Below are 11,885 nucleotides of genomic sequence, written 5' to 3'. Positions count from 1 at the left end.
TGGGCGCTGAAACTTCCTATCGTGGGTTTGTATGCCTCCTCCCGTCCGACCTAAGCGTTAAAGTCTCCAATGACAATCTTGACGTCGTGTTGTGTTCAGCAGCCATACTTCCTCTCCAACTGCGTATAGAACTTATCCTTATGGCCATCGGTGCTTCCAAGGTGCGGACTATGCACATTAACATTACTCAGGTTGAAGAACCTTCCTGATGATACTATTTCAGAGTATTATTTTTCCAAATTTCCAGACATTCGAGATACATTTTCGGTGGATAAGAAAAGAAAGATTCTAGTGGGTTTATTTGAAGTTCTAGAAGATCAATGCTGGAAGGAGGAAGTACGCGAAGTGGGCGTCTTTCACCCCAATTTGAATTTCTCAGATAAATGATATGAGTGTAAGTTGGAAACCGAGTTCACTGGGCTGTAGATGTAACTTTATTGAAGGCTGTCTTCCTATTCCATGTTAGCGAAAGCGCACTGCTGGAACGGTAACACTGGGGCTAGAATATTAAATGCATCGTGGCACAACTGACCTGAAATGAGCTAGTTCTGACAGTGGGCGAAGGAACTGAGCTTACTCATTTCAGAGCTTAACACCGTTTGAAGTGGCTACCATTGCTGTGACAAGCAGTTAGTTTTCTATGTTATGATATTGTGCGGGCGGGATGCAAAACATGCGATGAGAGAAGACATCATCCTTCCACATCGAGATGTCTGGTGTTTGTGTGTATGAGTGTGGACTTTATTCGTCCCAATTACTTGTTGTGTAGTGATCGAAGATCCTGTACAGTGGGTCCATGCGGCGTTCCATCATATGAGGATCTGAGCGCAACTGGTAGGAGTGGGGTGGATGACATGGTTCACTGTTACAGATGCCGTTGATACAACCCTTGCATTCACCGTTACAACATATCAACCCAGAAGCACACTGGCCATAGCGGATATAGGCGGACATATTGTCACCGCACTCTTCTCCCGGACCCTGGTAAGTGATAGGTCAACAAGGCCAAGATTAGTTGGAGAACTTTTTTGTGAACTCTGCACAGGTCGGATATGTGATCTACACCTGGTACCTTACCTTCCAGCATTCCAACTTTTGGCAGATGTTAGTAAAAAATCCAAATTTACACTCGTTCGGGTTATCTACTGCTTGTCTCAACGTACAAAGCATCTCATATACAGTCATCCTGTTTAAAAGAAAGACACAGAATGTTTAGCACGGACGATAGTATACAGACGGGCAGATACAGTTAGTAATTACTGACGGTTGGGCTAAACTCCAGTAGAGGTATCCCATCAACAGCACGCTTAGAAGCAGAATATTTCTGGAGGACATCTTGATTTGAATTTAAATTGAAACACACATACACAGAAAGGCACTCCGAATAAATACACCGAGCGACAAGAAACTGGCTCGATTCAACGGACACCGTAAAACGATTAAAAGCACAAACACGCCCGTTAGATTTCGGCCCGAGCAACACACTGCCTCATCCGGTGCCGTAAAAACGAAATCCTACCTACACTTATAATGATAAAACCGCTCCCGGAAGCTAGAACACTGCTCAACACGGTACACCGGATGTGTCTGCCTATCTTCAAGGATTCGTCCACAGCCTTTTATACTTCCTTGATGTTTCATTTTTCTACCAAGCAATCGTCCATTACCGCTTGGCCAAATCCTAACCTTCTTTATTGTTTTCCTGGTTCAGCTGAATGGCCAATCTTCATAACCATCATCTTCCTTGCATACATCCATTCATCAAAAACTGTCCCGGACCATACACCACGCAGGATGGCGTTTCTTGACGTGCTACGGTGTCATCTCCACACGTTCACTTACTTCTCCCATTTGGTGCTGATCTGGGATTGGATGCACGCAGGCGGTGATGGAGTTAAAAATGCAAAATGGCGGCTGTAGTCTGGCTGTTGCTTACTCATTAGCATCTTTGCGTGGTGGCCATCCACAAGAATGGAACCATCCGTTCAGTGATGCACTAATTAAAGTGCATTTTTGGCTTTGCGATCCATCGAAACGTGGTTAGATTGTTCTTTTTCCATTTGTCCGTTTTCTCAAATGAGGATGGAGGAATAAATATGTTATTTTAATCGTAATTTTTGCATCAATTGCTTGCATAATTATACCACCGCTCAGTAGGGTACTTAAAATGCACGAATCAACGCGTGGCTGAGGTTAGTTGGTTGGTCCACTTGGGTGTAATAAGAAGTTATTCTTCGGATACAGACGCAAAGCTAGACGAATGAGGGATAAAAATTAAAACACTGATATAATAGTTTCTGACGGGTTTGAAGATTGCCGAATAACTCAAGACGTTGGCACGTGGAAAGGCGATTGAAAGGCACAGCTTGTCTGCTGGTGAGTTTAATTCAATTCGAAAATCTATCAAACGTTTTCCGAAACAAACGTGAACAGCAATCAAACCCATTGGCCACTTCAAGCAACCGCATCGGGTGATTCTTCTGATCAAATTATCCTTCGCTGCAAATGAATATACAACAAGCACATTGCCTTTCGCTTCCGGCGCCGCTGTTTTCTGTTTCGGATGTGCATCGGATTCACGTGCGTTCCAGCAACGATTCGGCGTTAGTATTGATCAAAACACATATTTATTTGCTGATAAATGCAAGAGTAAATGTGTACCGTCGTACGTAATGAAATCATGCGGTTCGTTTCCGTTTTTGCATCCCGTGTAGATTGAACGATTCCGACAGCATGTTAGACACTTTCACCTTGCACTGCATCCCGTCCCGGCTTTCGACAGTCGTACCAGCTTCCCTGGGAATCCGTACTGCTTCATGGTGTGCCACAGTTCGGTCCGATCCATGGTTTCGTTGGCCACCTTAAAGTCAATGAATAGGTGGTGCTCAAGGGTCTGGTATGTCGGTATTTCTGGAAGATTTACTATATTGGTCGGTACTCGATGTGCCTCCGATAAATCAATCGTTCCTACCGTGTGACCGGAGATCAAATCCCATCCGGACCGTCCCCCCTTAGCAAGGACTGACTATCCGGTTACGCGGTAAAAATAAGTCTAGTAAGCCAGCAATGGCCTGCGTGACTTTAGAGGTCGTTAAAGCCAACAAGAGAGAGAGAGAGAGAGAGAGAGAGAGAGAGAGAGAGAGAGAGAGAGAGAGAGAGAGAGAGAAATCAACCTGGTAGCTTCTGACGAAATCTGTGGCAAGGGGCGCAAGTCTGCAGAAGAGTATTCGGGACAGGATTTTATAGGCAGCAGTATAATCGCGGCCAGCCTCTCCGGACCCATCTTGAATAGCTCGGTCACCAGACCATCGCTGCCAGTTGACTTTTTGCTTTTCAGCTGTTTGATGGCACTGATGACTTTGTCCAAAGATGACACATCCTCATCCTGCTGGTTGACGTAACACTACTCTCATGGGAGTAACCGCCTCATTTCGCATTCAAAATCCCGTAGAACGTACGAGTTTCCCCCGACTGGGATAGCTGCTGCATCAGTAGCTCCTCCGACTCTTCGAATCTGCGCTTTTTGTCCTGGATAAGACGGGTCTGTCGCCTGCTCAGTCGTCTGAAGTTTTCCACCTTCTGCCGGGTCTAGCGCTGCAGCATACGGGTACATTGGTCATTGAGGGACATCGCCTCGAAGTTGGTGTCCTCCGGCAGCGCTTCCCTAAGCGCGGTCGCGAAGTCCTTCGTTTACGATTTGCGCTTACGATTGTTAACTTCAATATTACTATTTAGTATTAGTTTTAGGTATAACATATATTAGGGATCATTGTTAAATCAAATGGCAGATATATGAATTAATAAATAAATAAATACGGTAAGTGCTCAAATTTTTGGCTGCGTACCTATTTTCGGCAGGTGTGTAATTAAAGCCAAATTATAGATCAATGCTTAATAAAATAAGGCCAAACGTTCTTTTCAAATATCTTGGGATTTATTGTATCAGTTGTATCACTCTCGTTAATTCAATATTTACAGGTGTTAAATCTGCCATTATTTGCAGAATATTTATGTACAAAATTACCGATATCTCGTATAATAATAAGACACTGAATGAAAACTATTTCACGTTTTGTTTCCGAATCTGTCCCCGAAAAATTGGAAACGTCTCCTAAGAAATTCCGGTACCGACATAATATCAATTATCCAATTTTTTATGAACGAATAACCGTTTTGCATGGCCCAAAGCTAACGAAAGGAGTAACCATGATAAGTGATCTTAGTTCGAATCAGAATGATTTTAAAGATCGAATTGTGAAAAAAGTGGAGAAAATATTCCGATTACAATACTAGCTTCCTCCTCCTCACTTAAGTGCAATGTTCCAATCGCTTGAAATCATATCGAAACGATCATTTTACTCAGAATTAAAGTAAGCTCTGCCGTTTTTACGCTCACTCACACAGGTTCAGAAACGGCTATGTATGCATATGTGTGCAATACACATGTAATGCTTATGCGTTCACCGCACAACTGCTTCACATTTTGCAATGATTCATCCCTAAGCCATTCGAGCTGAGTTGCGTACAGGACTGGTATGCGCTCCGCGTTACAGCAATAGTTTATTGCTTTGTGCTAGAGCCCTATACTGTCGAATCGTGGAAATCGCATATTTAAACATTGTACATTACTTTGGAAACGAGTTTTGTTATACAAAATATTATCACAGCAGAACAGAAGATAAACTACTAGAACAGAAGAGACAAAGCGTCAATAGAAACAAACACAAAACACCGAAAACATGGAAGAATGGTACGAGAATATTTATCAACAGACTGGCATTTTCGTAACCACACCTGGCGTTCCACTTGGCATTACCGTCGGCAAGTTCAACACCATCCACACGTTTCTGATGGTTCCGAGCGGGGATGTGATACGTCGCCCAATCTTATGGTGCAAAATACTTAGACCTCCGGAAGACCTAAACATCGACTTGCCTATGAATGTTCGAGTGATTGTATTCCGTGGACGACTGAAGGGAATGTTTGGCAAGGTGGTTGGCAGTTACAATGGACGAGTTTTCATACAGACTTTGGATGGGTCCATGCCGCGATACCACCCGGCGATTAATAAGTTCGAGTGGAAATATTTCGTCGAAGATGCGGAATGCCTGTACATATGGCGAATGCATCAAACCCCGGAACAAGTATACCCCGAAGGATTTTACGAAAAATTAACGTCTCGAGGCTGCTGAAGGTGGCGAATCTATTCGTAAGCTGGAGACCGCACCGACTTTGGAGAACATCGAAATGGGCCTAGTGAAAGGGGAAAGCAATATCGAATCGAAACGATAGACGGAAACTTTCAACATCAACACAAACGTGTTTTTATTTTTCCTGCGTGTGACCACTCAAATTGTGTGCATGGTTCTGTTTGTTTTCGTTTTTATGTATTATTATTTATTTGATGCATTAAACTGCAATAGTTTATCCGATTATGTTATTTTCTTTAGCGTACGAAAGAAATGTTCCCTGCTACACCACAGCATTTAACGCATTTGCTAGAAGATCTAGTGATATCGCCTCTAAAACTCTCGCATTTTTTAATGTGCTATCGTTATGCATTTTATACATTTTCATTCTGCAATATATTGTTTTATTATCCGGGTACCTTTTATCCGATTATCCCATTATCCGTGCAGCTCGGACCAGTACCAATGATAGCAAGAAATAAAAGCCACAACAGGCAATTATACTATTTGCTCAAGTTATGCTCAAACAGAACAGATTTATTTTGCAAAGGGCAAAGAAAATTAACATCTTGCTTAACACACTAAACACTAATATTTATCAATAAACAGATTTGTTTGATCCGATGATCCGTGATATTCGTTTATCCGGCAATGGCTGTGTCCCGATGAAGACGGATAATCGGCGTTCCACTGTATATGGTTCCATGCGGCTCACGAAAATATCGTTTCTAAGTTTCAAGCCAATGTCTCACCGTGTTTATTAAATAAATCTGACATTACATTACAAAAAAAAACAGATTCAGATGGATAAACAACATTCAAAAATAAAAGAAAAAAAATTTGGCGTTCATCTTTCCGGTTACATAACTGACTGCTGAAATTTGGTCGTTTTTTCATGAAGATAGAGTATGAAGAGATTGATCGTGAATGAGGTGTGAACGAGACAGTTTGAAAAATTTCCTTAGTTTGACATAATTAAAATTAAAAAACATAATTAAAAAGATGTCTCCAGCCCATGTCTACACGACGTGCTCGACCGTGAGCAGGCCAGATAAGAATTAAAAAGAGAACATGCTTCCTTAATCCATACTGTTTTATTTTTGTGTGTGTGAATTTGCACACATATGACAAGAAAGTCAACCCGTAAATCTTGCGTTTATATATGTAGGTGTTGAATTCCATGTAACCATGGTTACATTCTAAGCAACCAATGACATATTCAGAACATTTTTTGGCTAGCTGCCGCTAGGAGCAAATTGTCATGTTTTTTCTCGTTCTATCAAACTAACCAAAGCGAAACAGCATGATGATTTTGCTAGTTGTCTCGTTGAGTTGCGTCCAACAATCGCAGTAGCATGCGCATATCCGGTTATTCAGGCCAGTGTACAAGAGGCATTACCTTAAAAGTAAAGACGTCAATTATTAACGGCCGAGTACAGAGTGGAGCAGCAGCACTTTTGGGAACATGGCAAGGTAAGAGTCTGTTTCTAAATTGCGTTTATCTTCATTTCAATATATTTTCGATAATGCCTATTAACGATCGTGTTAATTGCAGTAACAAACGAAACACGTTCCAGCTGACCAATAGCAACTTCCGAATTGGGATGTTTGTGAGTGCTCCCGGACATCCAGTTGCTCTCGTTCTTGGTGAATGTAACAACGGTCCGACACATAAGATCCTGTTGCTGTCCAGTGGGCAACTCGTAACGCAGCCCGTGGGGTTGTGTCGCATCATTGAGCCACCAGCAAATCCCAATCGCTCCATTTTCATGAATAGACGGGTGCGTATCACGAGCGGAGAAATGGAGGGCGTGTACGGCGTGGTGCTTGGAATCCACAATGACCTAGCTTATGTATGTGCCTTGGAGGGTTTAGAATTGGTCGGTAACACTCCAAGGAATCCTACCAACGACGTCTGCTACTTCTTTGAAAATGTGTCATACCTGAAAATTGTGTCAGACGAAAACCCGCCACGAATGTGAATGTCGGCATGTGTAATTTTACCATTGTAATGTATTATGCACTAAAGCACAATTAGAAAAAGTTGAACGATCTGCGTACAGTGTTTTTAATTCTAATGCCAACACATGGTGTAATACTTTCGCATGAAGTTTTGCGAACGCCAGTTACCAGGTAAGCAGTAGAATCCTTTTCCTGCAAGTGTACAGAGGCAGTGAATAAAAGTTTTAACTTTATATTTACCTCTATATTCAAACGAATTATTAGTAATAATTGTGCAATACGAACCGTGCGAGCGTGTGAGGAAACTAACCTTTACATCTTCTCTACCGACGTATCACAAATTGATTAATTCTTTCATTTTAGAAATATTACTTACTAGCGCCTATAAAGTGTGCTAGTGAATCCGCGAAACGCGTCTATCCGACTTTTAGAAATGAAAAATGAATTGTTAATTTATTTCTTTTCAGCTGTTTACTTTAAAAACATTTAGTTGAAAATGCGTTAACCCTTCCTAGCGTTAAAACAATTGCTTTCTTTTACGTGTTCACTTAAAAGGCTTTAAAGCTCAAAATGTTACGATGGAAACTTAAATACTGGGTACCATTTTACTAGTTTGGCGATAAAACAAATTGATCGATTCAACTAGCATTGCACGCTATCCTTCTCATCCGGCGCTATCGTTTCCGGTGAACCTTTGGCAGATATTTCACCCGGTTCCTTACCGTTAGCGGTACCCAACGGTACCATGCATGTTGCAAATGGCACTCGGGAGGGATACACTGGTGCACCGTTTGGTGAGCGCACCGTATAGACCGGTGCAACAATGCGAGATCCTTTCTCCAGGGCACGCTGCTGTTGCGACTGTTGCAACGGTACCGTCAATGGTGCGGCAGGAGGTAACAGATGGTACGGTGCCATCAGTGCCGACTGGAGCGTACTTTGTGCGAGCGCCAGGGATGACCGGTGTGCGGGAAGCACGGGCAACCGGGCCAGCGGTTGAAACTGACCGTCCAGCGGAATCGTACCGACTTGCTGTGGCTGAAACAACCATTGTGCGATCAGCTGTGCCTGCTGTCGCTGTTCGCGCTTGTTGCGTGAGTCTTGCTGCTTCTTAAACTTGGTGCGCCGGTTCTGGAACCAGGTTTTGATCTGGGTTTCGGTAAGCCCGAGACATTGCGCCAACTCGAAGCGCTTGTTTACGTTCAGGTAGATGTTACGCTGGAACTCGTCCTCGAGACGTTCGAGCTGCATCGCGCTGTACGCTTGACGCGGTTTCCTTTCCCGGTTCTGTTTCCGATAACGCTTCACCAGTGAGGATGCTACAAGAGAGAACAAATTATACATCAATCATGTGTGTACGGAATTGCTTGAACTCGTAAAATATGAGTTCGATTAAAATAGGTGGATTTTTGTATTATGCTTTTAAAACAACACTAGCAAAGGTAAGTAAAACAATGTAGTCCTTTGTTATCTATACATGATTATATAAAATTCTACTGTCGCGGTGTTTGTTTTCAAACTCCTCCGAAACAGCTGCACCGATTTGCATGAAATGTTCGTTGAACATTGCTTAGGTATGAGAATAGGTTTTTACGTTCTTTTCGTTTCGCTGGATGACCTGTAGCCAATGCTATTTGTTCGGATTTTTGGTTTTTTCTTCTTTTTTTAATTTTTTCATTGTTTCATTGTACGAGTATTTCTTAACACAACAGAAACGAATAAATCATTCAAAGTATACATGACGATTTTTTTGTGCTTTTTTATTGAATAAAACCTAGTCTTTTCTTCATTCAATAAAACCTAACGTGTGGCGGCTCGGTGGTGTATGTGATAAACGGCGCCGGCCCACACGGCAGGACTGTGGTTCAAATCCCATCCGGACCGTCTCTCCCATCCGGACGGCCAGGCCATTCTAACCAAGCAAAAAAAAACCTAAAGTGTGTGGTAAATATAAAGCAAGTGCAGTGTACATTCTATGAAAAAAATGGTGTGTTGTGATTTGCGACCTGGTGGTACATGTGGAAGCGGTGCTGGTCTTAGTCTTAATATAGTCAACGAAACCCAATATTCGTCTCATTCGTAAAGTGGTCATCGGTGCGATGGACAATGAATATCCTCTTTGATATCAAATTTAAACTAGAATCAATTAGGATACGTTAAACCTCAGGAGAATTACCTCTACCACTACAGACTACGAAGAATGGTCCTACCGACACAGATTCAGAATTCAAATGTTTTCCGATAATCTATTTTAAAAAATCACAGAGTGTTTCTAATGAATTCTTCTGCAGCAAATGTAAAGAGTTGTTAAGGAAACGTTTGTTATTTGAAGACTAAAAGACTTGAACATAAAAAATGTAAACTGGAAAACATTCATTAAAAAGCATATTTTGAAAGGCAACGCTAGGTTTGAGGAATAAGGGGGTTACATGTGGGGTGCTTTTGTTACTATTATTGCGTAATATTATAGTTTGGTACTACAAGTAAGAGATGAGAATACTCACTCTTCGCAGAGAGCTGAAACAGAGTGAAAGCTTGGTTATAAGGATAATAAGGAAACTTTTACTCACTCTTTTGAGAGTCATAAAAATATTACTCTAAACTAGTGCTTTAATTACACCTTGACATTTTTACTCACTCACTCAGTCTCTCTGCCGACTAATGACTCACTCCTTTTTTTTTACTCACTCACTCTCTGTGCCGACTAATTACTCACTCTTTTGCGCTTCAACTCATACAATACATAAGAGTGAGTAAGTATAATCCAAAAATAAATAATATTTCATAAATTGTAACATACGTTTTGTTTAAATTCATCATCATTTTTGGCCTGCTCATAGTCGAGCACATCGCGAAGACATGGCCTGGTCGCCAATCCGTTTCCAGAAAACTCGGTCCAGGGTTGCAGTCCTCCATCCACGACTGCATCCGATCTCCGACAGGTTTAACTCCACCTGATCCAGCCAACGAGCTCGCTGTGCTCCTCTCCGCCTCGTGCCGAACGGATCGCTGACGAGCACCTTCCTGGTGGGGCATGAGTCCGGCATCCTCATCAAGTGCCCCAACCATCGTATCCTTCCGGCTTTGACAACTGTCGGGATATCTGCACCGCCAAATAGCTCAGCTAGCTCGCCGCCGTTCGAAAATAGCGAGTGCATTGGTGTCCTTGTAGTAGGCACGATTTCCCTGAACAATGCGCCTTTGTATTTCACTGCTCATATTGTTGTCCGAACAATATCGCCGTCAACTAATACTCTGCTTCCGAGTCGGCTTCTATCACGATCAGAGCTTCCGGAAAGCAGATATTTTGTCTTCGTCGCATTGATCCTCGATGCAATCCTATAGGCCTCGGGTTTCAGTCGGGTATACGCGTCGCACACCGCCGCAGATGTCCGTCCGATGAGGTCGATGTCATCCGCGAAGCCAAGAAATTGGAGAGAACGGGTGAAAATTGTGCCCCGGATGTCGAAACCCACGTGTCATACCCAGGTTTCCACTCGTCGTGTAGTTCTTCCTGGTCCTAAATCCTTACGATCAGCCGATGTATAATGGCAGCCAGCCTCTTCGGACCCATCTTGAACAGCTCTGCCACCAGACCATCGCTGCCAACTGACTTCTTGCGTTTCAGCTGTTTGATGGCACTGATTTTTGTGTCTTAAGGGTAAAACTTAAGTTTATTGTTTGTTCAATAAATAAAACACATATAAAACGTAATTTTCACAATTAAAATGATACAGCAAGCCACGTCCGTTCGGCTTGACGACTAGGACGCACAAGACAGATTCCCGGATCGCCGGATGTAAGTGCGTGCCAAGCGAGAGGGAGAGACAGAGACGACTATATCCGCTAGGCATCGGATGCTGTCAGTTCCCAGACAACATCGAGCGTGCGGATAAGGTCTCTACTTAGCTCGGCCGCAACATCAGTCTGCAACATCAGGCTGCAACACCGATGACTTCGTCCAAGGATGGCGGGGGCACTTCGTCATCCTGCTGGCTGACGCAATACTGCTCTCCTCTGCTTCCTGCGCCTGGTTTAGTCTCTCCTGCATCTGCTCCATTCAGGTATCTGTGGAAGTAGCATTTCCACCTGTCAATCACATCTTGCTCGTCCGACAGGATATCTCCCTCCTCGTTGCGGCACATAGCAGTCATGGGAGTAAAACCGCCTCGTGCCGCATTCAGCATCCTGTAGAACTTACGAGTTTCCCCCGACTGGGATAGCTGCTGCATCAGTTGCTCCTCCGACTCTTCGAATCTGCGCTTTTTGTCCTGGATAAGACGGGTCTGTCGCCTGCTCAGTCGTCTGAAGTTTTCCACCTTCTGCCGGGTCTAGCGCTGCAGCATACGGGTACATTGGTCATTGAGGGACATCGCCTCGAAGTTGGTGTCCTCCGGCAGCGCTTCGCTAAGCGCGGTCGCGAAGTCCTTCGCTTACGATTTGCGCTTACGATTGTTAACTTCATTATTATTATTTAGTATTAGTTTTAGGTATAACATTTATTAGGGATCATTGTTAAATCAAATGGCAGATATATGATTTAATAAATAAATAAATACGGTAAGTGCTCAAATTTTTGGCTGCGTACCTATTTTCGGCAGGTATGTAATTAAAGCCAAATTATAGATCAATGCTTAATAAAATAAGGCCAAACGTTCTTTTCAAATATCTTGGGATTTATTGTATCAGTTGTATCGCTCTCATTTATTCAATATTTACAGGTGTTAAATCTGC

At 42.9% G+C, this 11,885-nt stretch overlaps 3 protein-coding genes across 3 annotated transcripts; 1 reads left to right on the top strand and 2 right to left on the bottom strand.

Annotated features, from left to right (window-relative positions):
- Window positions 1-411: 411 nt before the first annotated feature.
- On the bottom strand, window positions 412-1,920 carry LOC125767091 (neuroparsin-A-like). The gene is made up of 3 exons (XM_049433384.1): window positions 1,265-1,920; window positions 1,078-1,186; window positions 412-981 (listed from the first exon to the last, which is right to left on the bottom strand). Exons 1-3 carry the CDS (start codon window positions 1,333-1,335, stop codon window positions 742-744), a joined length of 420 nt encoding a protein of 139 aa, XP_049289341.1. The 5' UTR covers window positions 1,336-1,920; the 3' UTR covers window positions 412-741.
- Window positions 1,921-4,865: 2,945 nt separating this feature from the next.
- On the top strand, window positions 4,866-7,171 carry LOC125766961 (uncharacterized). Its single transcript, XM_049433137.1, has 2 exons — window positions 4,866-6,662; window positions 6,745-7,171. The coding sequence occupies exons 1-2, from the start codon at window positions 6,655-6,657 to the stop codon at window positions 7,169-7,171; spliced, it is 435 nt and encodes a 144-aa protein (XP_049289094.1). The 5' UTR covers window positions 4,866-6,654.
- A 571-nt stretch (window positions 7,172-7,742) lies between these two features.
- On the bottom strand, window positions 7,743-8,729 carry LOC125766516 (homeobox protein rough-like). The gene has a single exon (XM_049432586.1). It carries the CDS (start codon window positions 8,493-8,495, stop codon window positions 7,794-7,796), a length of 702 nt encoding a protein of 233 aa, XP_049288543.1. The 5' UTR covers window positions 8,496-8,729; the 3' UTR covers window positions 7,743-7,793.
- Between the last annotated feature and the right edge of the window lie 3,156 nt (window positions 8,730-11,885).

The sequence above is a fragment of the Anopheles funestus genome, chromosome X (assembly GCF_943734845.2).
Source record: "Anopheles funestus chromosome X, idAnoFuneDA-416_04, whole genome shotgun sequence".
NCBI classification, from domain to species: domain Eukaryota; kingdom Metazoa; phylum Arthropoda; class Insecta; order Diptera; family Culicidae; genus Anopheles; species Anopheles funestus.
Note: the sequence above shows the minus strand (reverse complement) of the source record. Positions and strands in the feature narration are given on the sequence as shown.

Bases quoted from the DNA above. Each gene is read 5' to 3' on its own strand.
- LOC125767091 (XM_049433384.1), bottom strand. From the start codon at position 1,335: ATGTCCTCCAGAAATATTCTGCTTCTAAGCGTGCTGTTGATGGGATAC. The intron at 1,187-1,264 runs GTCAGTAATTAC...TCTTTTAAACAG, and splicing joins TACTGGAGTTTAGCCCAACC to GATGACTGTATATGAGATGC. The intron at 982-1,077 runs GTAAGGTACCAG...ATCACTTACCAG, and splicing joins AAAAGTTGGAATGCTGGAAG to GGTCCGGGAGAAGAGTGCGG.
- LOC125766516 (XM_049432586.1), bottom strand. From the start codon at position 8,495: ATGTATAATTTGTTCTCTCTTGTAGCATCCTCACTGGTGAAGCGTTAT.